Source organism: Moschus berezovskii, chromosome 7 (genome assembly GCF_049115385.1).
Source record: "Moschus berezovskii isolate FMDL1 chromosome 7, NW_MosBer_1.0, whole genome shotgun sequence".
Lineage (NCBI taxonomy): Eukaryota > Metazoa > Chordata > Mammalia > Artiodactyla > Moschidae > Moschus > Moschus berezovskii.
Genome location: NC_142466.1, coordinates 94,200,392 through 94,228,047, shown reverse-complemented (window position 1 = coordinate 94,228,047; position 27,656 = coordinate 94,200,392). Strand labels below are relative to the sequence as shown.

Sequence of the window (27,656 nt, the reverse complement as noted above, 5' to 3'; positions counted from 1 at the left end):
CATACAATCAATATTTTTTTCTAGAGTGTATAATATATAAATTATTCACATTAAAAAAATTAAGAACAGAAAGCCTCATATGCAGGAGGTATTTAAAAATGTATACCTAATTTTGAACTGGTGTTTTTGACAGTATACACGACTAGCTTACAAATCTGAATGAGTATGACGATACATATTTGAACAAAGTATGCATATGGGCCCATTCCGATACACAGATAACTCATTCTTCACTTTGGTCACTGCAATTCCAGGTGCTGAGGCATATGTGGATCTGAAAGGTACTTCCAGGAGTATTACTTATTACACCAGCATTTTAAAGATTTCTGTTTCTTCTATTCTCCTTTATAGCGAGGGGTCCTTTTCTCTTTAAAAGCAAGAAGACCTTCAAGTCTGTCTTTTGTTGGAATGGTCTAAGAGAAGCAAAACAGTATGTTATCTATGCCCAAAATGAAAAACAACTATAAAAGTTTAATGAGCTTTATCTAAGGAAACTAATTAGAAGACAATCTAAAATTGTGAAATCATCTGAACAATTTAGATTACATGAACAAATTTATCATTCTAACTCCAATATGCTTTTTTCTTCCATTTTATTAAACATACTTCAATACAATTAAGAGTTTATTTTTAAGACAATTTTAGGTCTACTAAAAACCTAAGCAGAAAGTTCAGAGTCGCATACACTCCCCTCAAGCCCCTCATTGTTTCCCCTATTACTAACATCCTTTATTAATGTGGTATATTTGTTATGACCCATGAGCCCATACTGACACAGTATTATTAACCAGTCCATAGTAACATTAGGGATATTCTATGGGTTTTGACAAACACATAATTGTCATGTATCCACCATTAATTACAGCATCATAGAAAACAAGTTCACTGGCTACACATCCCTAATGCTTTACCTAGTCATCCCTGACCACCCTCCTCCCCACCCCATGTCTTTTCCAGAATGTCACATAGTTGGGAGTCATATAGTATGTAGTTTTAAGATTAAAATTCGTTACTTAGCAATATGTATTTAAGGCCCCTTCTTGTCTTTCCCTGGCAGAGTAGCTCATTTCCTTTCACTGCTGAGCAACAAACACCCCCTTGAATGGATATATTAATGCCACAGCTTTTATTCATTCACCTACTGAGGGTCATCTTGGTTGTTTCCAAGGTTTGCAAAACTTAGGAACAGCAGCTTTATAAAGCTGCTATAATAAACACCACTGTGTAGCTATTGTGTGAACACAGGCTTTCAACTCATTAGGGTAGATGCAAAATTGCATGGTCACTAGGTCATGCAGTAAAATTCTGTAAGAAATGGCTAAAACTGTGAAATCCTGTTTTTATGTGCATTTCTTAATGTCATCTGATGTGGACCATATTTACTTATGCTTATCTGCCTTCTGTATACCTGCTTTGGTGAGGTATCTCTTCAGACCTCATACCTTCTTTTTAATGAGCTATTTTCTTATTATTTCTTACTATATAAACTATTTGAGTTTTAAAAGCTCTTTTTATATCTTGGATGAAAGTCCTTTATCAGACGTGTTTTGCAAATATATTTTCCACTCTATGGCTTATCTTTCCATTCTCTTCGCAGTGTCTTTTGCAGAGGAGTAAATTAAGTTTAATAAACATAAATTTTTTTTCTTTCATGAATTACACTTTTGGCATTATATCTAAAAAGCCATTACCAAACTTGAGGTCACCTAGAATTTCTACTATGCTAATAACTTCAAGAAGTTTTATGGTTTTTCATTTTACATTTAAAAATAAGTCTATAGGTCATTTTCGGGTTAATTTTTGTAAAAGGCAAAAGGTTAATGTCTAGATTCTTTTTTTTTTTTTTGGTAGTTGAATGTCCACATGCTTTTAGTACTACTGATTTTCAAGATTACTTTTCTTCATTGAATTGCCTTTGCTCTTTTGTCAAAGATCAGCTGACTATATTTGTATGAATCTGAGTTCCCTATTCTGTTTCATTAGCCTATTTGTCTTTATTTTTGCCAGAACCACACTTTCTTGATTACTGCAGCTTTACTGTTCAGTCTTAAAGATGAGTAGTGTCAATCCTCCAACCTTGTCCCTCCAACCTTGTTAGTGTGGTGGCTGATCTATGTCTCTGGACTTTCCATAAAAACTTTAGAACTGGTTTGCCAGTATTGAGAAAATAGCTTTCTGGCATTTTTATTGGGATTGTACTACATGTATGATCAAGTTGGGAAGAAGTGATATTTTAAAATATTGAGTCTTGCTATCTATGAATATGAGCTATCTATTTATTTAAATAGTGACTTCTTTCACCAGAGTTCCTTCTTTAGCTTGGATTATATTTATTTCTGAGTGCTAAACGAGCCTTGCATATCTGGGAAAAAAATATTACTTGATTGTAGCATATAATTCCTTTTATAGGTTGCTGGACTTAGTTTGCCATTATTTTGTTGAGGATTTCTATATCTATATTCATGAGAGATAGTGGTTTACAGTTTTCCTTTCTTGTAACATCTTTAGTTTTGTTATGAGGGTAATACTGTCCTTGGGCTTCCCAGATGGCACTGGTGGTAAAGAACCTGCCTGCCAATGAAGGAGAGGTAAGAGATGAAGGTTTGATCCCTGGGTTCAGAAGATCCCCTGGAGGAGGGCATGACAACCCACTCCAGTATTCTTGCATGGAGAATCCCATGGACAGAGGAGCCTAGCAGGCTACTACAGTCCACAGGGTTGCAAAGAGTCGGACATGACTTAAGTGCCAGCATGCACACACATGCTGTCCTAATTTGAGTAAGTTAGGAAATATTCCCTCTGCTTCTATTTTCTGGAAAAGACTGTAGATAATTGGTATAATTTTTTCATTAAATGTTTGGTAGAACTCACCAGTGAAAAATATCTGGGCCTGGTGCTATTTCAGAAGCTTATTAATTATTGATTTAATCTGTATAAAAAACATAGGACTATTCAGATTATCTGTTTTTCCTTCAAGGAATCGGTCTATTTCATCTAGGTTATCACATTTGTGGCCATACATAGTTCTCACAGTATTCTTTTATCCTTTCAGTGTCAACAGGATCAGTAATAATAACCTTTCTTGCATTTCTGATAAACTGAATTCAGAACTTTCTTTTCTAATATGCACATTTAATGCTACAAATTTCTCTCTAAACATTATTTTTGATGTATTCCCACAAATTTTGTTAAGCTATATTTTCATTTTGATTTAGCTCAAAATATATCTTAATTCCTCTTGCAACTTTCTCTTTGACACATGTCATTTAGAGGCACACTGTTCAATCTTATTAAAAAGACGAAATCTCACCATTAATAGGTAGGGTTCCATCTATCTTTCTGTTACTGAGTTCTAGTTTAATTCCCTTGTGGTCTGACAGACTACTCTGTATGATTCCTGTTCCTTTACATTTGATAAGGTGTGGCCAAATATGCTTTTAAAATTTTTCTTCAGACTCTGAGGTTGTCCATGTATAAGAGGTTTGTAATTTAGTTCATTCATGGCATGTGTTCATCAATGACAGGTGGCAATTTATATATACAGACCACAGTTAACACTCTAGCTCTTCCTTCTAATTCATGATGCTGCCATGCTCAAACGGGAGCTAACAGTTTCCAATTCTCAGAAAAGGTGGAACAAAACTCTCATGTCGCTTTACATGCCCTAAAACAAAATGTTATCTTTCATTTAAAAAAGGACAGAAGAAAGGAAGGGAGGAAGGAAGATTTGTTCCTCGACAAAAAGCCCTATTAATTTGTGTATAAAAAAGAAAACTGTATGTAATTGAATTAGTGACTTTCCGTGGGCAGGAGAAAAGGTTCAGAACATCAGGAAAAGTCAGTGAGTCTCAAACTCTGATGTTCCCTAAAGGCACATGGTCACAGCTGCCTTCCTCCCATCTCTCTGCTCTGGGGTGAGGGTTCAAACCATACCCAGAAAACACAACATGAGCCAGAGAGACATCTACAGAACAAACGCTACTAACAACTATTCCAAAGGTTTTCTGAATTACATAGACAGGAATCATCATTAAGTGAAACAGAATCAGTCACAAGAGCTGGTGATAGTTAAAGAAAAGAAACAAACAATTTCAACCCATTTGTATGATTTTGTAATAGGCATGAGTCGAATCTGCTCATGATATATAATTCAGTTGACTTATACAGAAGGTAAGGGGTATCTAAGGGGTAAGAGATTTTATCACATACCTGAGCATAACATGCTTCTTCTATGGCTAATCCTGTTACTAAATCGACCTGATAACAAAAATATAACTCATTTTAGCAAGAATTACTTTTTAAAAATATGGTATATCAATATAAGTTCAACAACCTTATTCCAAAAGGACAGAATTCTTTGATGTAATACAGCAAATCAGAAGTATGACCAGCACAAGAAACTTAGTTTGCCTGGGTTCAAATTCTGACTCTATGCGAGCTGGGTAACCTTGCTTACACAGGTTACTTAACCTCTTGCCTCATGAATCTGAACAAGTAGCTAATTATAGTATCTACCAAATGGGGTTACTGGAAGATCAAATGAGTTAATCTAGATGAAGTCTTTATAAAGTACATAAGATATATCTATATATTGCCTGGCAGCTGAGATAGAAAAGAATTTGCCTGCAATGAAAGAGACCCAGGTTTGATTCCTGGGTTAGAAATATCCCTTGGAGAAGGAAAGAATTTTTAAAACCTAATCAAATGCCTTTAAAAAAATTTTTAATGTATTTACTGCTAACAAATTCAACCCTGTTTTACTGCTATGAAGCCCAGGAAAATATAGCACTTCTGGGTCTGTAAGGAAGAAGTATCTTTCTTCAAAATTCCTACAATTTATCCAAAATACAACTTCTATAATGCAAAGCCCAAAGTAAATGGGTGCCTGCATGGATCCCTTGGCCTGCTTATCTCTCCCCTGTCCTAGGGCCTCTGCTCCTTTGGACTACATCTCCAGAGTAACGCCAGGGTTCCCTACACATGGAGGAGTTAAAGATGGTCTCCGTGCTTAGTAGGAGCTTTGCAACAGGAAGTTCTCCTTAGAACTTTTTTTTTTGGTAATATGATACTGGTGCTAAGAATACACAGAATACTCTTTTGTTTTGGTTTTCTATGAACTACTAGCCAATAAGTCTATTAACTCAATGGCAAAAATAATAAGCATGTCATATGCTTCAGGGCACAAGTGAAATTACTGAATTCTGTGATTATGATACTGAATCAACTACAGCTATAAGCAGAATGAAATCACTGACATAGCTAAAAACACCTTGATAGCTTTCAGTAATCACAGCAGTAAATATTTTAGAATATTAAAAAATAATGGTTCATTTAAATTAATCTCCACTACCTAGTCCAACAAAAAGCTTAGGACACTCACCTCCATTCCTTGATTAATTGCTAATTTTGCCACTCTCATTGCAACAGGTCCCTAAAATTCAAACAAAACATATTTAACTATTATTTATGCAAATCATGTTGTACATCTCAGTCAAATTCAGAAATTCCCTTTGCTGGATCCATAGTATGCTAAGCCGCTTCAGTCGTGTCCAACTCTGTGCGACCCCATAGACTGCAGCCCACCAGGCTCCCCCGTCCCTGGAATTCTCCAGGCAAGAACACTGGAGTGGGTTGCCACTGCCTTCTCCAAAGCACGAAAGTGAAAAGGGAAAGTGAAGTCGCTCAGTCGTGTCTGACTCTTTGCGACCCCATGGACTGCAGCCTACCGGGCTCCTTTGGTCATAGGATTTTCCGGGCAAGAGTACTGGAGTGGGGTGCCATCGCCTTCTCCGAAGAAAACTGATGGAAAATTCATTTTAGGAGATTTGTAAGGCCTTTGGACTTCCCTGATGGCTCAGAGAGTAAAGAATCACCTGCAACACAGGAGACGCAGGAGATGCAAGTTTAATCACTAGGCTGGGAAGATCTTCCACAGGAAGGAGCAGCAACCTACGCCGGTATTCCTGCCTGAAAAGTCCCATGGCTACAGCCCAAACGGTCACAAAGAGTAGGACACAACTGAGAGACTAAGCACGCACGCAAGGCTTTTAATTATTAATAAACCATAATTGTAACAAACTATTGCACCACCATATGACGCTGAGCCCACAGCATGCTGCAGGACAGCACACTAGATGCTTGGAGGTTAGCAGGTGGCATGTGTCCAGTAGAGGGCTTTCCATTGTTCAGCAAATCTCCCTACAAGTAAAGTAGGAAAAAGAAAAGGAGGTAAGAGTGTTTGGCAAATTAACATACCCATCAGTGGTTTGACAGAAGCTTGGGCTGTATATTGTCACCCTGCTTATTTAACTTCTATGCAGAGTACATTATGTGAAATACCAGGCTGCATGAGGCACAAGCTGGAATCCAGATTGTTGGAAGAAATATCAATAACCTCTGATATGCAGATGACATCACTCTTATGGCAGAAAGTGAAGAGAAACTAAAGAGACTCTTGATGAAAGTGAAAGAGGAGAAAGTGAAAGAGTAAAAGTTTAAGCTGGTTTAGAAGTCAACATTCAGAAAACTAAGATCATGGCAACCAGTCCCATTCTGCGAAAAGATGGAGAAACAATGGAAACAGTGACAGACTTTATTTTCTTGGGCTCCAAAATCACTGCAGATGGTGACTGTAACCATGAAATTAAAAGACGCTTTCTCATTGGAAGAAAAGCTATGACCAACCTAGACAGTGTATTAAAAAGCAGAGATATTACTTTGCCAACAAAGGTCCATCTAGTCAAAGCTATGGTTTTTCCAGTAGTCGTGTATGGATGTGAGAGTTGGATTATAAAGAAAGCTGAGCAAAGAAGTGTTGATGCTTTTGAAATAGTGTTTGAGAAGACTCTTGAGAGTCCCTTGGACTGCAAGGAGATCCAACCAGTCAATCCTAAAGGAAATCAGTCCTGAATATTCATTGGAAGGACTGATGCTGAAGCTGAAACTCCAATACTTTGGCCACCTGATGCAAAGAACTGATTCACTGGAAATGACCCTTATGCTGGAAAAGACTGAAGGCAGGAGGAGAAGGGGACAACAGAGGATGAGATGGCTGGATGGCATCACTGACTCTATGGACAAGTTTGAGTCAGCTCCAAAAGTTGGTGATGGACAGGGAACCCTGGCATGCTGCAGTCTATGGGGTTGCAACGAGTCAGACGTGACTAGAGATTGAACTGAACTGAAGTGGGCTGGAGATGAGGCTGATGCTCTTGATTAACATGGGAGTTCAGATATCATCTGTTTTAGGTAGTGGATCTGTATTGTTCTTCCCTGGGCATCAATAATTAATCACAATGATGATGTACTAGTAAAGACATGTCTTCCAGGTGGTACTCCCACATTACACAAAAGCTTCAAGTCCAAATGAGTCCTTCAGGATGTGTGAGGGTCAAAACTGAGAGTCCTCTGTGAGAAGGTTTTGTCTTAGAAAACCACAATCCTCCAGACGGAATTTATTTGATCACATTTTAAATTCCTGAAAATTGTTGAGTGATGAATTAGAATTCATTGGTATAGTTTAAAGCATCTTTTGAATCAAAATGCAAGAGGCTCTAAATAATAGGCACAACAAAGGACTCCAATAAGTGCATAAATGCATGATAAATGCATGATGGCACGAAAAATGCCATTTTTTGGGGGGGGGGGGTTATCAGTTTTAACCTACCTAAATTCTCTTCCTTAATCATATGCTGAAAAACTTTAAGACCCTAAAATTTTCTGAGACTTAGGCAAGTATCTTAGTTAGAATTCTTCCAAATGTAATTTGTATGTACTAGTTTTTTTTTAAGATCAACAATTCACTAAAAAACAAAACAAAACCGAGTATTCCTCTCAGTGAGAATTTTATCCTTTCACTTTTATCACTAGCTGACCCAGAGAAATGCTGGCCAGACTTCCATACGCCACAAGTCCCCAGGTCCCTTGTTAAAATGGTGATACTTATTCAGGGGTCGGGGATGGGCCGTGCTCCCAGGCAATGCCTGGACTGCTAGTCCACAGACCACACTTTGGGCAGCAAGGTTTAGGAAACTGCAGAAATAGGAAAATGAAAACACTATTAGATATAACGCTTATTCAATTAGCTTCTCTTTTAAAATATAAAACCAGTGCCTCTTCTCTATATACAAACCATTTTTTTCCTCAGATAGAAAAACAGAAGTAGGTACACACAAATACAGAAATGACACAGAAATCCTAATTGTTTAGAAGTTTCCGAATTTTACTTAGAGACTGCTCATTTAGTAACAAGATCTTTAAAAATAAAGATTATTCCACCTCAAATTCTGTTTTGTGCACATAGTTTCACAGTTACACATTTTCCAAAGTCATCTGACATCTCCCTTCAGCTGGGGGAAAAATAATGTTAGCAATTAATGTTCTCAGAGGGGTGTCCTTCAGATGAAAGGGACGATGAGGACAGCCTGGTTTACCACATGGCAGGGTGCAGCCAGATGTCAGTTTGGAGGTGGGGAGAGGGAGGCTCTAGGGTGGGGTGAGCTGCAGGGGGAGAGAGAGCGCCCGTGCATGTGCGCCAGCGAGACAGCATACCAGAGAGCCAGTTCTCAGGACTGAGAGAAAGAATGGAACCACAGAGGCACCAAGGGGCTAATGGGCCACCCGCCACCGTGGCGGAGATCTGTAACAGGGAGCTGAACACTCACATCCAAGGACCATGGGAGGCTGTGACTCTCAGAACTGGAATTACGCCCAAACCTTCCTTAAATACACTGCTTCACTTCAACTGAGATGTGCGCTGGTTGTCAAGTTTTAAGGTAGAGGAAGTCGCTAAATCTGTATGGAGTTAAACTATCACTTCTCCTGATATGTGTACACCTTTAATCTCTCTTTAGCTAGATGCTTAATATTTTGAAGAAACATTAATACCAAAGTTACAACGAGAGCTTTTCTTAATCTTAAAGTAGTGAAAGTCTTGTATTAGCTCTCTATCAATTCAGAGTATAAGGCTCTGCGTTACCTCATACAGGGAATGAACATATATAAGGGCCCCACCCTGAAAGAGCTTACAGCTCATAACTTACTTGAGAAGGACTGAAATAGCACCAATACCAGGCAGTGTGGCTTTAGAAACCAACTCAAATGAGAGGCCCCATCTGACAGCTCGCAGAGGACAGGTGTGCCACAGCAGACCTGGGCTCTGTCTCATAACAAAGAACTCCAAGGATGCCTCCTGAAACTGGATACAGTGCCCCGAACAAATGTGGAGGGTGCATGCATTTTTCTAGATTCATGAGAGTTCCCAGAAGAATTCATGGCCTCAAAAGAGGTTACAAATACTGCTTGAGTTAGAGAGGAAGTAATTTTGACTCCAAATATGGTTCAGTTCAGTTCAGTCGCTCAGTCGTGTCCGACTCTCCGCGACCACATGAATCACAGCACGCCAGGCCTCCCTGTCCATCACCAACTCCCGGAGTTCACTCAAACTCATGTCCACAGAGTCGGTGATGCCATCCAGCCATCTCATTCTCTGCCGTCCCCTTCTCCTCCCGCCCCCAACCTTTCCCAGCATCAGAGTCTTTTCCAGTGAGTCAACTCGTCGTATGAGGTGGCCAAAGTATTGCAGTTTCAGCTTTAGCATCAGGGGACTATAAAATTTTTACAATCCACTGGGAATAAAGACAAATCACTAATTGTTTACTTAGCAAAAATCTTTTAATCTATGATTTCTGAACAAAGGACTATTTGAAAAATACTTCTGAAAGAGTGAGAGAACCAAGAAATCCTTAAAACAGGTCCCTTGATGCTCTGTTTATTATTAATACTACTGCTCATGAGGATTAAGATCTGTGAGTAAACGTGCACTGATTCCCAGATTTGAAGTGTACTTCTGAAGAAGTAGACTGTGCACAAAGGAATTAAAACAAGGCCTCCATCACCATGAAAACACAATAAGATAAACAACTGGTGTTATTTAAGCACGTTATCTCAAGTTAAGTGATCTCAATGAAAGCTCGCTTGACATAATGGACTGTGAGCTCCTTATTTATTTGTGTTTCAGTTTGAGGACAATCCAGTGTGAAAGCCCGTGTGTACAGTTCAGGAGGACTAGCTGGCAAACAACTTAAGTTGCTGGGAATCTCTGGTGCATGTGATAAACACGCATGTAATATATTATCAATGTATAGCTACAGTAAGGGCCTTGAATTACCTTCAAATCTTAATTCTGAAGGCTCCTAATATTAATCTAGTATACGATTTCTAGTTTTACAGCTACCTGTACACTTCTCTACTTGGAAAGCAAGTAAAGGACATTATAGGTAGGTAAGACGATCCCTGGTTTTGTCAATTTGCTATAAGGTTATAACAAAGAGCAAAAAAAAGAAACATAGTTAAAATACCTGAGGTAAAAACTCTCTTGCTAGGTCCAAGGCCTTTCTGTAGGCGGCGTCCCCCTCCTGGTTCTGTTCTAGAACATGGCTGATCAAGCCCACTGACTTGGCTTCTTGGCCATCAAGCACACGCGCAGAGAAGATGAGTTCTTTCGCCAGGGACATCCCAATGGCACGCGGCAGTCGCTGTGTTCCCCCTACAGCGTGGATGAGACAGAAAACGCATGCAATGACTTGACACCCTTTCGTTTTAACATCTCAATTTTTCATTTCTTCTACTGTAAAAACAAACCAGGGCCAAAAGTTTGTATGTTAAAATTAAGTAACTGGAAAACTACTTCAAAACTATATCTCATTTCGTCATTACTTTATAAAATTATTAAAACTCTAAAAGCACTTAAGAATCTTGTATCACTATTAAGTGATTCTGACACTGTCCATCACTGGCAACATAGTTGGCATGTTCCTGAATCCAACCCATAATCATTACTATGTCAGGAACCAGAAGATGCACAGTAGTGGAGGCGGGTAAGGGGCAGCCTCCTTTCCCTTAGCTCGTTCACTAAGAGGAATGACAGGTCCATCAAGCTTGGCATTTCTCCTTCGGTTTAGATAAAACATCAAATTTTGAGAAATTCAACTGGTGTGCTTTTAAAGACTTCTTTACGGTAAATGAACTGTAAATTAATTTTAATTTAATGAAAATAAAAGATAATTGCTCATGAAAACAGGCTTTGTCCATGGTTTTATTTTTTTAAGGCAAGTGCTAATCATCCCCTGTTGCAGTATTCTATTAGATTCATCTCTCTGCTCACTCCAGTGTCTTTGGGGAGACTGTGATTTCATTAAATAGAAAGCTAAACAAAAGCAGGTCATATTCTTATTGGTAGCTTTAATTTCTACCAACAGGAAGATGAAAACAGCTGCAAATCTTAAATCTTATCCCTAAGTCTTATCCTTGAAGTGGCAGCTGGGCTGACCAGGAAGTGGAGGAAAGGCTGACTGTGAAGGTTCAGGGGAGAAAAAGAAAACTGTTGGTCACACATCTGAACTAGCTCACTGTGTGTTTCTTTGCCCATGCAGTTTATTCTGCATTAGTTACCAACATGTATAAACTGAGTGGGTGATTTCATATAAAAATTAGTTTTAACCTGGAAGTTAACTGCAGCTGCACCTTTTAGATACAATGCACTCAAGCTGCCACAGCCTCCACCACTTCCTACGACTCCAATACTGTAGACTGAGAGGTTTTGATTTTCTTTAAGCGATTTTAAAAGGAAGGTAAAATCATTTCTTATCCACAATTTAATCAAAAGTTGCGGGGAGGGGGGATGAGAGGTAAGTTTCAAGAAAACATATATCCCTTCAATAATTAAGTATATTCCTATGTGTTCAGCAAACAAAGCACACTGGTATTGGAAGCTTATGATGCTATTATTAAACAATTATGTTGAGAACCATGACCATGTTTTGAAAATATAGGTGATTTATTTAAAACAAAAAGAAATAAAAACAAACCTCAAAAGGATTGACATTTTCTGTAGGGATTGTTTTTGAACATAAATGAGTTTAGGCTTCCCTGGTGGCTTAGTTGGTAAAGAATCTGCCTGCAATGCGGGAGACCTGGGTTTGATCATGGGTTGGGAAGATCCCCTGAAAGACGGCACGGCAACCCACTGCAGTATTCTTTCCTGGAGAATCCCCATGGACAGAGGAGCCTGGCAGGCTACAATCTATGGGGTTGCAAAGAGTCGGACATGACTGAGCAACTAAGTACTGCATAGCACAGAGTACTGCTTCTATAAACTGCAGCTACTTGTTGCTTACACTCCCCAAGCAGTTAGAGATGGTAAGTTTAAAGGTATTTTATGCGATATGGCAAAAAATGTGTGTGCACTGACAAATTTAAATCCAACTGTAAACAATCATGTTGCTCTCAGTGTAGTAAAGACAGGTCTGAGAACTTACAGAATAAACTTCATGGAAAAAGACAAGTTGTTTATGGTATTTCTAATGGCAGCTGATTAGAACAGAGAGATACAAATAATACAACCCAGATAGTTATAGTTACTCTTGGAACTGAGGAGGATTTTCAAGAGACTAAAGAACTTACAGCTATAGTATTCGTAATAAGCACATTAGAGAATGATTCTTTGTGTTCTATGAAAAGTTTAATGTAGACTGGTCAAAATTAACATGTGACCCTCGATGGTCATTGTTAGTGTGCACTTCTTATTCAAGGGAAACTCAGTATCTTGCAAGTCCAAAAAGCTTAAGCCCATCCATCACATTATTTTGTAACAATTTAACAAAGGAAACTAACCTCATGAAACAGCTGAATGGCACAGAACTCTAAACTCTAAACTCTGCTAGATGAAACGGATGCAGACTTAATTGTCTGCTGGAGGAAATGATGCGAGGGTGAGGCACCAGTGCTGAGGAGACCTTTCTGTTCTGAACACAGTGCATCATAGGATCTAAGGAAAAATCATCAACTGGCTCATCAACAACTAACACCGCATCCAAGATTTGGCTTTTCTGGTTGACATCACAAGATAGCTACGTTAGGAACCTCATGTAAGTGCAGTCATACGTATTTGTCCTTTGGCTGACTTATTTCACTTAGCAAAGTGTCTTCAAGGTTCATTCATACTGTAGCGTGTGTTAGAATTTCATTTCTTTATAATGCTGAATGTTTTGTTTATTCATTCTGCTGCACGTTTTGTTTATTCATTCATTAGTTGAGGAACATCTGGCTTGCTTCCACCTCTTGGCTATTAGAAATAATATAGGTATGAATATCTGTGTACAAACATCTCTTCAAGACCCTGCTTTCAATTTGTTTGAATAGATGTCCAGAAGTGGAACTGCTGGAAAATACAGTAAGTCTGTGTTTAATTTTTGATTAACAGCCATACTTTTTCAAAACAACTTCACCATTTTCTATTCCCACCAACCTGGCAAAAGTGTTCCAATTTCTCCACATCTCTTACCAACACTTTGTTATTTTGCTTTTAATGGCAGTCATCTTAATGGGTATGAACTGATATCATTGTGCTTTTGATTTGCATTTCCCTTGGACTGCAAGGAGATCCAACCAGTCCATCCTGAAGGAGATCAGTCCTGGGTGTTCATTGGAAGGACTGATGCTAAAGCTGAAACCCCAATACTTTGCCCATCTCATGCGACGAGTTGACTCTCTGGAAAAGACCCTGATGCTGGGAGGGATTGGGGACAGGAGGAGAAGGGGACGACAGAGGATGAGATGGCTGGATGGCATCACCAACTCAATGGACATGAGTTTGGGTAAACTCTGCGAGTTGGTGATGGACAGGGAGGCCTGGCGTGCTGCGATTCATGGGGTTGCAGAGAGTCGGACACAACTGAGCGACGGAACTGAACTGAACAACTAGTGACTTGAGCATCTTTTTATGTGCTTATTGACCATTTCTATATCTTCTTGGAGAAAAGTCTATTTAGGTCCTTTGCCCATTTTTAACTGGGTTGTTCTGTCATTGTTGAGTTCAAAGAGTTCTTTATAAACTCTGGATATTAATCCCTTATCAGACACATGATTTGCAAATATTTTCTCCCAATTCACTGGCTGCTTTTTCACTGCTGATAGCATCCTTTGAGGCAGGCAAAATTTTTAATTTTAAGGAAATTCAATTTATTTTTTTCTTTTGTTGTCTTTGCTTTTGGTGTCATGGCCAAGAAGTAATTGTCAAATTCAATGTCAAAAGTTTTTCCACTGTTTTCTTCTAAGAGGTCTGTGCTTTCAATACTTACATTAAGGTATCTGATTCATCTTGAGGTAATTATTGTATATAGTATAAATGTCCAACTCCATTCTTTTGCAGGTAGGAATCCAGTTTCCCTAACACTATTTGTCAAAACGGACATGCTGAAATAGTTACACAAATATGTGACTTGATTTCCTCATTCTTACCAAAATTTAATCTTTAGGAAACCTGTTTGGTAATAAATTATCTGGTCCATTTTCATATGCTGAAATCCAGTTCACAGAAATCAAAGACTGATAGTTTGAATCATATTTTTACTTTATGGAATTAAAGGTAACTGATTCTTTAGTCTAAGGTCCAAAAGTTTCACTTAAACACTTTGCCAACCAAGGTCCGTCTAGTCAAGGCTATGGTTTTTCCCATGGTCATGTACGGATGTGAGAGTTGGACTGTGAAGAAAGCTGATCGCCGAAGAATTGATGCTTTTGAACTGTGGTGCTGGAGAAGACTCTTGAGAGTCCCTTGGACTGCAAGGAGATCCAACCAGTCCATTCTAAAGGAGATCAATCCTGGGTGTTCATTGGAAGGACTGATGCTAAAGCTGAAACTCCAATACTTTGGCTACCTCATGCGACGAGTTGACTCACTGGAAAAGACTCTGATGCTGGGAGGGATTGGGGGCGGGAGGAGAAGGGGACGACAGAGAATGAGATGGCTGGATGGCATCACCGACTCTGTGGACATGAGTTTGAGTGAACTCTGGGAGTTGGTGATGGACAGGGAGGCCTGGCGTACTGTGATTCATGGGGTCACAGAGAGTCGGACATGACTGAGCGACTGAACTGATGCTTTAATATCCTCAAGTATATAAAATTTGTGATTTCAACCTTTATAAAGATGATTTGACCTGTTTGTTTGTCTTTGTCACCTAATACTGATAGTGTGAGCAAAGAGCTGTACAAACAGAAGTCACTGAGCTGCAGCACAAAACCACATGCGTTTAGAAAACTAAACATGACTGATGAGGAATTTCAGATTTCTACAAATATCTCAGGAGTAGTTACTCCAAATAGAAAATCTTTTATGCCAACATTCTAGTTCAATTTGGAAGTACTTCTGTTTAAGCTATTTTCTATTATGAAATAAAGCAATTAACTCCTTAGAAAAGCAAGGCTCAGTGCATCATTGCATCCTGCAACCTGAGAGACAGAATGTGCCACTGAGACGCAGTGTGGAAGAAAAGGCGTCCAATTTAAGTTCCAAATACAGAACGGAGTATTAGAGAGAATTATTTCAACACACCTTTTATTAGTTCTGAACATCAAATTCCAATATTAGCTCAGAGGTAAAGCAAAGGTAAGTGTGTTGTGTTTTTCTGTCAGTTGATTTTCTTATATTGGGCTTACTTCAGCAGATTACACAACCTGCTGAGTCCCAACCGGGATTTGAGTTCAAGATGACAAAGTGCCATCTCCAGATAGTCTTAATGACTGGTGAAATTAATCAGAACTAAAAATAGGGTCATCCCCAGTGGGATTAAAATAGTTCCATTCTGACTGCTGCCCTAAGACATTCAAAATCAAACAGATCTGAGATCGATTCAGAGTTACACTACTGTCCATCCCAAGAGCTTCCAGCATTGACCCCTGACTCCTTTGAGCCCTGCTCTGAGACTCACAAGAGTTCTGGTAACTTGCCCAGAGTCACAGAGTTAGGTTGCAGAAACAGAATCACAACCTACCTCTGCCTGATTCTTATCTACTATGTGGTAACAAAGTAAAAAGCAACTTGTGAAATAAATTCATGGCTTGATTTTATTTTATAAAATAAAAGGTATGCATGGGGTATATATAAATAGCCGTAATGTATTAAGTAGGCATATACATATTTAAAATGTATCCAGAAAGCTGTCTCTGTGGGACCAGCTGATAGATAATGATCAATTTTTTTATTCATTCTGCTTGCTTGTATTTCAAAAATGTTCTGCAACGTATAGGTAATAGGAATAAAAGTGCTACATCATTTTTCAAGAGCACAGTACAGGGAGACAAAGAGCTGGCCACTAGGTAAAAGCCTCCCAAGCCACTTTCTGTCTGTGTTCCCTGGAAGCTCTCTAGGCGGTGGGAAGCCTCACGTCTCCTGGGTTGCAATGTTAATACTATGAAATCATGGTATCAGGTTGGCCATTCACATGACATTCTTGCGAAGTACCCCACAGAACTATCAAATAGGAAGAGATATGTGAACATGAGCTGAGAACCTGTGCAACAGCTCGCAAGGATCCTGCTAAAATACAAGTAATTTAACCCTCTCCAAGGGCAGTAAATTTAGAGCATATTTTACTTCCACAAAAAACAACTATTCTTAAGTCACTTCATCACCAACCAGAAAAGGCACTTCGTTGTGTTCCATAAATCTGCATGAAGGGCCATCAGAGTAATAAGCAGAAATAGCATACCAAAGCCACACTGTTATGTCATGAAGAAGAGGGAGCACTGTGGACAGTGACCCGCCCCTTTCTATTAGAGGCATGCTCAGAAAATGCCAGTTGTTTTCTAAGGCGTTTTTGTTTTGTCTCTGTCAACAAGGAGACTTTGATTCAGTGGGATCTGTTGATCCAGTGCTGTAAAACAAGAGGTAGGAGATGATTCATTTTTAATCAGTTCAGTTCAGTCGCTCAGTCGTGTCTGACTCTTTGCGACCCCGTGAATCACAGCACGCCAGGCCTTCCTGTCCATCACCAACTCCCGGAGTTCACTCAAACTCATGTCCATCCAGTCGGTGATGCCATCCAGCCATCTCATTCTCTGTCGTCCCCTTCTCCTCCCGCCCGCAATCCTTTCCAGCATCAGAGTCTTTTCCAGTGAGTCAACTCATCTCATGAGGTGGCCAAAGTATTGGAGTTTCAGCTTTAGTATCAGTCCTTCCAATGAACACCCAGGATTGATCTCCTTTAGAATGGACTGGTTGGATCTCCTTGCAGTCCAAGGGACTCTCAAAAGTCTTCTCCAGCACCACATAAGGCAACATAATTTATGTAACCAAAGGAGTATGTGCCACTTCAGAACAGTCACCTCAAATGCTGTATACTTGTTACTTGGGACCATTTTGGAATTTCTGTTTTGGAACTCATTTCCAAAATTACACATTTGTTCACTCATTCAAGTACTTACAGCAGCTTCCTGTTCTAGGCAGGTGGATACAGCTGTGAACTGAACCAATCCCTAGGGTGCACACAGTTTAGATAGAATGGCCAAGGAGGTGACACTAGGGCAAAAACAGAAGGAATCAAGGAGGGCATAGCACACAGAGCCTGTAGGGATTGCATCTGACTCAGAGAGCAGCACAGGGAGACCAGAATGGCTGGAGCACACTTCAAGGGGAGGATCCCTTGGACCTGGAAGGAACTACAGCTTACGTGTGGGTGACAGAAGAGCATCTGAGCACATCTTCTGAAAACAGTGGTGTAGGAACGTTAATCACCAGTGAAGCTTTGGGTCTGAGGACAAGCTATGGCCATTATGAGCCAAGAAGATGGAGGAAGCAGAATGTTCATATGACTTGCAGCATGGCTCCAACAGGCTCAGAGAGAAATTTCAGAACAACTTCCCAAATGCTTTCAATGTCTGTCATGTTTTGGCTGCCCAACATCCACTGTTCCCATTAAAATCCTGGTCTTGCTGTTGGAGAATACCCCTCAGTCCCCCCACCCACCCCTACCCCAGTTGTATATAGCCTGGGACAGTAGAGAATTCCTCCAATGGAGGCCCAGAAAACCAGACCCTTCTCTCTGCCCTGGCACAGCAAAGCAGGCATCCAAGACAGGTCTGGTTCACTGGATGTTACTTCTCAGGACTAGGAGTCCTGATGGATGATAAATAAAAATAAATTTTCCTTTTCATATATGGCTGCCAAAGTCAATTTCTATTATGTGCTTTCCAACATCACGAATGATACAACAACATACTAGGACTTTTGTTTTTCTCCCTCCTTCAAAAATGGTTAGATGAAGCTGAATGGGGGTTTATTTGTTCTACTATTCCCAAATAAAATCCATTTGTTCAATCTCTTAATTTATTGGTTAAGTGATCAAATATGTGCTAGATGCTGTCCCAGGTGCTGAACAAATGGTAGTGAATGAGACAGGCCATCCCAGATGTTATAAAGCTCACATCTTAGAGAACAAAAGGAAAGAAAAGGGCAATTAAACGAGGACAAGAGAGAGCTGAGGTTCTGATGAGTGTTACAAAGAGAATTTAAGGCAGGGAAAAGATTGAGATAAACATTCAGTTCAATTCAGTCACTCAGTCGTGTCCGACTCTTTGCGACCCCACAGACTGCAGCACGCCAGGCTTCCCTGTCCATCACCAACTCCTGGAGCTTGCTCTAACTCAGGTCCGTCGAGTCACTGATGCCGTCCAACCATCTCATCCTCTATTGTCCACTTTTCCTCCTGCCTTCAATCTGAAGAACTGATACAATCGGGTGGCCAAAGTCACTAGATGACTAACTTAGCTTGGGTGGTTGGGAAGGGCCTGTCTGATAAGGTGGGGCCCATGTCTGAATGCGAAGAGGCCAGCTACGTGAAGATCAGACAGAACACCAGTGATATGATCAGGCATGTAAACAATCTATGGGGGAGCCAAGCTCAGCATGTCTGAGGAAAAGGAGGAGTCCACTGTCGCTACGGTGAAGGAAGTGGCAGGAGTGAGTCTGGACAGGCAGGGTTCACATTATATAAGTGGAGGCTTAATCTTACTATATGTGTGATGAAAAGACACTGGACGGTTTTGAGTGGAAAGTGACATAATTCGATTTGCATTTTAAAAGCTCCTTTGTAAGTGGGGTGTCCAGGTGGAGACCACTGCTGTCCTCCAAGTGAGACACAATGGCAGCTTGGACTGATCCAGGGCAGCGTAGGACAGGATAGGGGGAGGGATTTGGGGTGAGCGTCCAAACTTGCTAGTAAAATGGTGTAAGGGAAAGGGAAATCAATCTAATGCCTAGATTTCTGGCTAGAGCGCAATTAGAATGAAGTGTGTTTACTGACACTGGGAAAAAGGGTGTGCACTCTGGCCATGTTATGGAGCAGTCAAGCATGTGATTAGATATGCAGTCAAATGTTTATTAATAATCACTATCATACAGATGGCATTCAAGGTCAGGGGCCTGGATATGATCACCTAGGGAGACTGTTTAGATAGAAAGGAGCTGAGGAGGAGTGAGCAAAACCCTGAGAAGTGCCCACTGAAGTGAGTGAATAGCAGAAACGCAGGAGGAAGGTGATGCTCAGCTGGACACCCACCCCCACCACTGCCCTAGCCTTCTTCCATGGGAGTCAAGTCTGCAGGGGTCTTCTAGGAAAGTCTTTCCTCACTGAAATAAAGACACCCAGGAATAAACGGACCTTCTCCCAGGACGCTTCCATGTCGACATGTGACAACTGGAGCAGTGACAGCCACCCTGCAACCGTGATGGAAGCCAGCAAGGGCAGAGTCTTCAAACTAAAGACTGCACAGACAAAAGATGTCACTAAGTTGCTGAACTTACCAATCCTGAGACTGCCCTATTGTGACTTCTTATGATTTTACCCGGTATTTTCTTATTGTTTAAGCTTCCTGAAATGTAGGTTCTTGTTATTTGTACCAAAATTGTCTGTAACTGTAGATGAGTTAAGGAAAGAGACCTGAAAATACATTTTAGAGAGTAGAAAGCAAACACACTAGGAAAGTAATGGCAAGACTTCTCGGCAAAATTAACTACATATTTGAGATTTGTGGTTGTGAGATGGTTAGCATGGTTTCTTCGAGTAACTCCTAGTCATTTGGAGGCAAACATGGAGCAGGTAGATAAGCTAGAACTTCACCAGACAAATGTTAAAAAGAGACGAGGTGCTAGGCAATAGCAATGGTTGACATGTACTGAGCAGACTCTGCAATAATACCATGTCAACTACCCTAAGCACTTCACACATATTTACTTAGCTCATTTACTTCTTACAGGTCCTCTATGAGGTTGGTGCAAAGGTAGTTAAGGTCATTTGTAAGCTGTCATATCACAAAGGACCATGAAACCTAAGTTGGGTAAAGAGAGGAAGGACTTGGCTGAGAGTGAAACTGCCCATAGACTTGATGATTCAATGAAGTCCCAAGAGATCTGAAAGGTTAGGATGTCGCAGAGTGAGATGCAGGAAGTCTAGATTCAGAATGGAGTGATTACTGATGATGCTGGACCATCATTTATCACTGCACCACCTGGGAAGCCCTTTTGCATATTCACATATATCTAAATAATTTAAAGCAAGCTTTTTATTTGATATTTCATAATTAATTATAATGTAACATGTAACCGGGAGTTGGTGATGGACAGGGAAGTCTGGCGTGCTGCAGTCCATGGGGTTGCAAAGAGTCAGACACAACTAAGCAACTGAACTGAACTGATGTAAATAACTGAATATAATTTATGGTTTTATATTATAAATTATGTCTTAGCAATATGTATAAGGTAGAAAATTTCAAGTTTTTTTTGTTTTTGTTTTCTGGGCTCCCTTTTATATTTTATATTTCCCTGTCTTACGCTTTCATGAAGAAAGAAGCCATGCTAATAAAGGGCATTGTTGAAATATGTTAAGTTGAAAATTATCTAGATGCTGCATTAAGGGCATTTTGTTGATGTAATTAGAAGTGACTGCTGACTCTTAAGAAGTAAGTATCACCTTTTGATTATTTCTAAATCCCCTTTCATAAATAGCTCCGCTTAAGGTTGTATTTTCCTTGAATTGTAAAGAAAACACTGCAATAAAATGTTAACACTGGGGGTTCCGTGGTGGCTCAGTGATAAAGAATACACCTGCCAACATGCAGAAGACACAGATTTGATCCTTGATCCGGGAGGATCTCACGTGCTGTGGAACAACTTAGCCTATGTGCCACAACTACAGAGCTTGTGCTCCAGGACCGGGGAGCTGCAATTACCGAGTCTACGTGCTGGAACTATAGAAGCCCACACATCCTAGAGCCTGGGCTTTGCAACAAGAGCAGCCACAGCAATGGGAAGCCCGTGCACTGAAACTAGAGAGGAGCCTCCACTTGGCCACAAGTAGAGAAAAGTCTACACAGAAACGAAGATCCAGCACAGCAAAAAAAATAAGTAAAATTATTTTTTTTAAATGTTAACTTTGGATTAAAATGTCTGTTGCAACCGATTACTGTGAAACTCTGTCAGAGGGCTTTAGGCAAGAGTTTTCATGACAAATCTTGGCTAGATGTTTACAAAACAGACTCCCTCTCACTTCTACAATGGAAGAGAAGTGTGTTATGTGAACAAACATGACATGTTTACTGGTCTTATAATAGATCATGTCACAATCATACAAAACGCATTAAAACAACTATTTTTCAATTTGTGACCAATGTTTAAAGTGTTGTAGTACTTCATATTTCCTGGGATTTTTACTTTTTTGAGCATGTTTTAAAACAATGAGAAAACATAAGACAAACCAACAAACAGACAGATAGACACACACACACGCTTACATATAGGAACAAACAAGACAGGAATACATGTGAAGGAAAACTTGACAGTCTGGCTAAACCCCAGCAGCAACTATCTAAAATATATCAGTTTGAGCTCTGCCTGGCTTATATTAAAGGAGTACTTTGGAAAAACTTTTAAACTTTCTAATAGCTGGGGCACAGAAAGAAAAACTGGACATCAAACATTTTTCTTCAAGAGCAAATTATGCTTCCTGGCAACAAATTAAAACCTTTGTGATAAGGCCTTCATTAATATTATAGAAAGTTTTCTTGACAAATATCCAATTTTCTGTTAGAGAGACAGGTTAAGAACAAAACGATACTCTTAAATGTTTGCAAACACTTTTCACAACAGATATCTAAAGCATAACTGTATCTTTTTTTAACTTCTGAAGAATATAACTGCTATATACTGAATGAAACAAAGCTGGTGTTCGGTGGCTCGGTTGGGTTCGACTCTGTGACGCCATGGACTGCGGCATGCCAGGTTTCCCTGTCCTTTACCATCTCCCAGAGCTTAACTCAAACTCATGTCCATTGAGTCAGTGATGCTGCCCAACCATCTTACTTTTTAAAATGATTTGTCCATTTTGAGCCACCCTATGTCCACCACCAGCACAGCATGCTCCTCTACCATTCTTTGTAGCTGTGCGGGCTCTGAACTTAGGTTCCCTGGCAGCACTAAGTGGTTACTGGAGTCTTCCTTTGTGGATACCTCTCTCCCACCCCAGCACTGCTAACGGATGGGCAAATGACTTAAACCAGATCAATCAAACTATCTCGTGCAATTTCATACATGGGGTCATAAAGTGCTGGACACAACTTAGCAACTGAACAACAACATATACACATATGTATACATAACAGCCTTAGAGAAAATTATTGATTAGTCTTCTTTAATATAGTGATATTTACTAAAAACACGATGCTTCACGTCTACCTCACTGGATAAAGCATGTAATATGAAATAAATCCAATTTAGCAGCTTGATATTTTTTAAAACACTGAAAGTAAACCAATTGTGCAGTTAACATTCCCTAACCCAAATGGATGGTGAATATAGTAAAGCATAAACCAGGTAGTCCGCATTTAAGAAAAAACAAGTTTCACCATTTCTAATGATTAAATAAGGACTGTATCAGTTATTTCATGTGCACTGCAAATCATCTCAAAACTCAGTGGCTTAAAACAACAGATATATATTCTATGGGCTAGGACTGGCTCTGGGTACCTCTGAGGCCGCAGTCCTCTGCTTCCAGGCTCACTCAAATAGTTGTCGGCAGATTCCCTTAGTCCCCTCTACAAAAGCCACTTCACAGGGCGGTTTCTTCACAAGGCAGGTGACTCTTGAGTAATTCAAGAGAGAGAATGCACAAGATGGAATCCACAGATGTCTAATAACCTATCTAAGAGGTGATTTCCCATCTCTTCTGCCATATTCTATTAGACAGAACAAAGTTTACAGCCCCAGGCTTCACAAACAGAGAAACTACACAGCATGAGCATTTAGAGGCTGCTTGCCACAAGGTCTAAGACTGATTAAGCAACACGTGTTGTAAAGGTCATCTTTTCTTCTCCCCATCTTTCCTTTAACCAAAAACAAGTTTTTCCAGAGCACATTCAGATTGTTTCCCAAAACTTTAAAACCACCTTTCATTTATTTCAAAATCAAGGAGGACATGAACAGAACATGTTAACCATTATCTTGAAAAAAATAATAGAGGGGGGAAAAGTAGGGAAAGTACAAAATGGAAGATGTTCCTTTGGAAAGCTCATCCCATTAAAAATACAGTCTTTGCCAACTACAAGCAGCAGAGAAAGGGACACCCACATATCTAGCCTTTCTATAATGCACCGATTTAACTGATCAGCAAAAAGCCTGGACACTCTGATTGTATATCATAAAAACTGGACCCTAATATTTTCATTAAATGGCAGAGGGGATCTAATAAATGGTTTAAGATTCTCAAGATCCAAATGTTTTCTCTCTGGATTATATAAAACTTCCAAACAAGTACAGAGTTGTTGTGTACTTGTTGATTAAAGAAATAATATGTATAAATGTTTGACTAAATGACTAAACAATGGAGTGAACATGAAGATCTGAATACTTTTAATTTCCCTTATCAAAAGCAGGTCACAGGATAAATATTTGAAAATTCTGGCAAAGCTGCATCATTATTAATAATTGACTACATATTATGCAATTTAACAAATTATTTTTTATGTTTTTTGCAAGAATCCTGAGGCCACCACTATTACTATCCTTATTTGGCAAATGAGGAAATCAGAGGCTCAGAGAAGTAAAGTGACTAGCTCATGCCCACTAGGTACACCAGTGGGTGTGAGTGAATTAGGTATATCTGATTCTGCAGCCTACCTGATTTCCTAATGGCAAGCTACGTCCCCCTGGAAGAGACCAGATGCACAGCTCCTCAAATAGTTATTCTTCATTATTCATTAGGGCAAGGCCCTGGTAGGAGTTATTACCTTGATGCAAACATAATTGCAGTTTCAGGCCATGAATTTAAAATCATGATAACTAGGCTCAAAATACATCCTTATTAATCAAAATAGAAACCATTATAATCAACACATTTTTGCCAATGAGAAATAAGTTTGTTTATTCCCATAGCGAAAAATTCATGCTTCAGGATTTGATGAATTCTTGGAAAGCATTTACTGCCTCTTGCTGGCTATAGGAGCAGTTTGCCTACAAAAAGTTATTGAGATACTTGAAGAAGTGGTAGTGAAGTTGGCGAGAGGTCAAGTGAATGTTGCAGATGAGCAAGATTTCCCAAACTTCAAAACTTTGTGGCCCAATTTGTTCACTTTTGAAGCATTTGTTGTGCGACATATGGTTGGATGCTGTCATGGAGAAGAATTAAGCCCTTTCTGTTGACCAATGCTGGTTGCAAGAGTTGCAGTTTTTGGTGCATTTCATCAATTTACTGAGTATACTTCTCAGATGTAATGATTTCACCGGGATTCAGAAAGCTGTAGAGAAGCAGATGGACAGCAGACCACCAAACTGTGACCACGACCTTTATTTGATACAAGTTTGGCTTTGGAGTGTTTTGGAACTTCTTCTTGGTCTTGAAGACCACTGAGCTGGTCTTCACCAGTTGTAAAATATCCACTTTTCATCGCATGTCACAATCCGATCGAGAAATGGTTCGTTGCTGTTGCATAGAATAAGGGATGATGACACTTCAAAATGACAGTTTTTTTTTAAATTTGCGGTCAGTTCACAAGGCATCCACCTATCGAGGCTTTTTATGTTTCCAATTTGCTTCAAATGTAGAATGACTGACGCTGAGTTCTTAGTTAACTTCTTAAGTAGTTACCAGAGGATCAGCTTCGATGATGGTCTCAGTTGATCGTTGTCAACTTCTGATGGCTGGTGACTATGCTCCTCATCTTCAAGGGTCTTGCCTTCTCTGCAAAAGTTCTTGAACTAACACTGCACTGTATGTTGATTAGCAGTTCCTGGGCCAAATATGTTGCTGATGTTGTGAGCTGTCTCTGCTGCTTTACGATTGATTTTGAACTCAAATAAGAAAACTGCTTGAATTTGCTTTTTGTTTAGCATCATTTTCCTATGTGTGTGTGTACACACACATGCACACTAAATCACTTCAGTCGTGTCCAACTCTCTGCAACGCTATGGACTGCAGTCCACCAGGTTCCTCTGTCCATGGGATTCTCCAGGCAAGAATACTGGAGTGGGCTGCCCTGTCCTCCTCTAGGGGATCTTCGTGACCCAGGGATCAAAACCACGCCTCTTATGTCTCCTGCATAGGCAGGTTCTTTACCACTGGCGCCAGATGGCTAGGGGCAACATCATTTCCATAGTCTAAAAGAACTATAAAATACACAGCAATAATGTCATTAGCAAAAAAAAAAATAAATAAATAAAGTGAGAAATGTACATTAAAATGATGTATAACATAACCACATTTAAGAATATATTCCAATATCAAACAGCAAAATTCAACAATGCAAAACCGCAATTACTTTTGCACCACCTACTAGTTAGCATAACAATATAACTGGATACCTGGAACAGAAGGAAAAATTAATCACTGGGTCTGATATCAAAGGCAGTGAACAACGGCAGAAAGTCTCAAATCAAAAGCACCACACAGTGGTCAATTCCCACTGGGAAATGGTGCTGGAGAGAATGAATTCCAAGGCAAGGCCCACAAAATGGAAGGCACGCACACACTTCTGCCACCCTTCCATTCTGGTGGCAGCTCTTCCTCCTCACTCTCTGCTCAAGATCCTGATACTGGCCTGCCTCTACTTTACCGTTTTTTGTTTTTTTGGCGGGGGGGATGGTTGATATTAAAGGAAAAGGGCAGAGGCATAAAAGATGTGGAACTGACCTCAAGGCACAAACCCTGAGATGAAGTTGCCTGGGCCAGTGGGGCCATGCCTCCTCACCCAGACCTCCTGTATCGAATAGCCCACTTTTTAAATTTTTTTAACTGTGAACAGAAAAACACCATAATAAGCAAAATAAATTTTTAAAAAATGGTATTTCAAGTGGGCAAAACTATAAAGATGTGCTAATTAGTATTAGTTCTCATAGGGAGAGCCAGAGAACATTTTGTGTAATGAGAGTAGATTTCATTATTTAGAGAACTAGTCAGCAACTGTTTCCGATTAAGAAAGCAGGATAAGCAATTCATTATTCAGAGCAAATCCAAGCAAGATGAAGCAACTCTAACTTACTGGAAACAAATTATTTTTATAAAATACATCCAACATCTAGTCAGTTTTTCATAACTCTAAAGTCATGTCACAAGGAAAACAGAAAACCTGTACAAAACTAATCTTCTGCCTATACCGTAAACAAAATAATACAATCACATGCTATAAAATTACTAAAATCTCTCTCTGAAATGGGGAGATAAACGACCCACAACATACAATGGCCACCTGCAGACTTCTTGGTTACTCATTTTGCTCGTAGTTAGTCAGCATTTTCATAAATGAACAGAAACCTCAGCTGCAGTTTTAATAAACGTGTTTTTTATATATTAAGTTTCATATTTCAAACTACATTAACGTGCTATTGGATGTAAAATAAATATGAAATTTACTTTTCTAAAGGCTGACTCTCCTTCCCTCTTACCCACATTGTACAACCAACATGCACGGTTGAGTATATGAGCAAATGACCAGGATGAGACAGGTTGGTCACTGCCCTTTTTTACTCCTTCTGGCACGTCCTGATTACACACCCACACATGGGAGGTTCCAGAGGCAACCCTTGTCCTCTCCCTGTTTCTCCATTTGAAGGGACTTTCACACAAAACAGGGATTAACTGTTGCCATCTCAGCAAGAACAATGAAAGTTCTGTCACAACCACCCAATAATATGTCTTATTCAACAATGGACTGACGATGGCGTTCCTGTGAAAACCTAAGTCTGAGATACAAATATTAAAATTAAGCCATACTGTCAGTATTTTAAATGAAAAACCTCTATGCACATTGGAAACATAATATGCACTGAGGACAAATTAATGTACACTGCAGATTTTCCTAGGGAAGATATTTGGCTAGCTTAGAGCTAATTCCTCTACTCTCTTCAAAAAGCAACAAAAATTAGTTGAAAACTCAATGAGGGAGGGAATGAGAAGTGGGGAAGGAAAGAGCAACGAGAGAGAAGTGGCACAATCATGGAAAAGCAGAGGCCAGGCAATGCACACAACAGATTTCCAGTATGGCCACAGCACAGTGGGACTGTGAACAAATAACACAGAAGCCGTGTGGAGTGAAGATGGTAAATGGACAAAGCCTTGTGTCAATGCTACACAATCCCTTTCCTGTTTGGAAAAAAAGCTCTGTGAAGGCGCCCCCAAGAAAAAATTTTAAAACCCTGGGGGACAGAGCCCCTTTTTTCATTAGGTTGTCCTACAAAATGGAGAGGTTGCCATTCTGGTTTTTATCTGATAAGAAAATTAGAGAAAGAAGGCAGAAATTATCATGCTCATCTCACCACTAGTTACCTTCTACAA

General features: G+C 39.7%; 1 protein-coding gene across 3 annotated transcripts in view; it reads right to left on the bottom strand.

Annotated features, from left to right (window-relative positions):
* Window positions 1-210: 210 nt before the first annotated feature.
* Window positions 211-27,656, bottom strand: part of AUH (AU RNA binding methylglutaconyl-CoA hydratase) — a 202,921-nt gene continuing 175,475 nt past the window's right edge. For all 3 annotated transcript variants that reach the window (XM_088838161.1, XM_088838162.1, XM_088838160.1), the window contains 4 exons: window positions 10,359-10,546; window positions 5,381-5,431; window positions 4,210-4,257; window positions 211-413 (listed from right to left, as the gene is read on the bottom strand). In XM_088838161.1, the coding sequence (XP_088694287.1) occupies window positions 336-413; window positions 4,210-4,257; window positions 5,381-5,431; window positions 10,359-10,546 (365 nt within the window). In that variant the 3' untranslated portion in view covers window positions 211-335. The remainder of the gene's footprint in view (window positions 414-4,209; window positions 4,258-5,380; window positions 5,432-10,358; window positions 10,547-27,656) is intronic.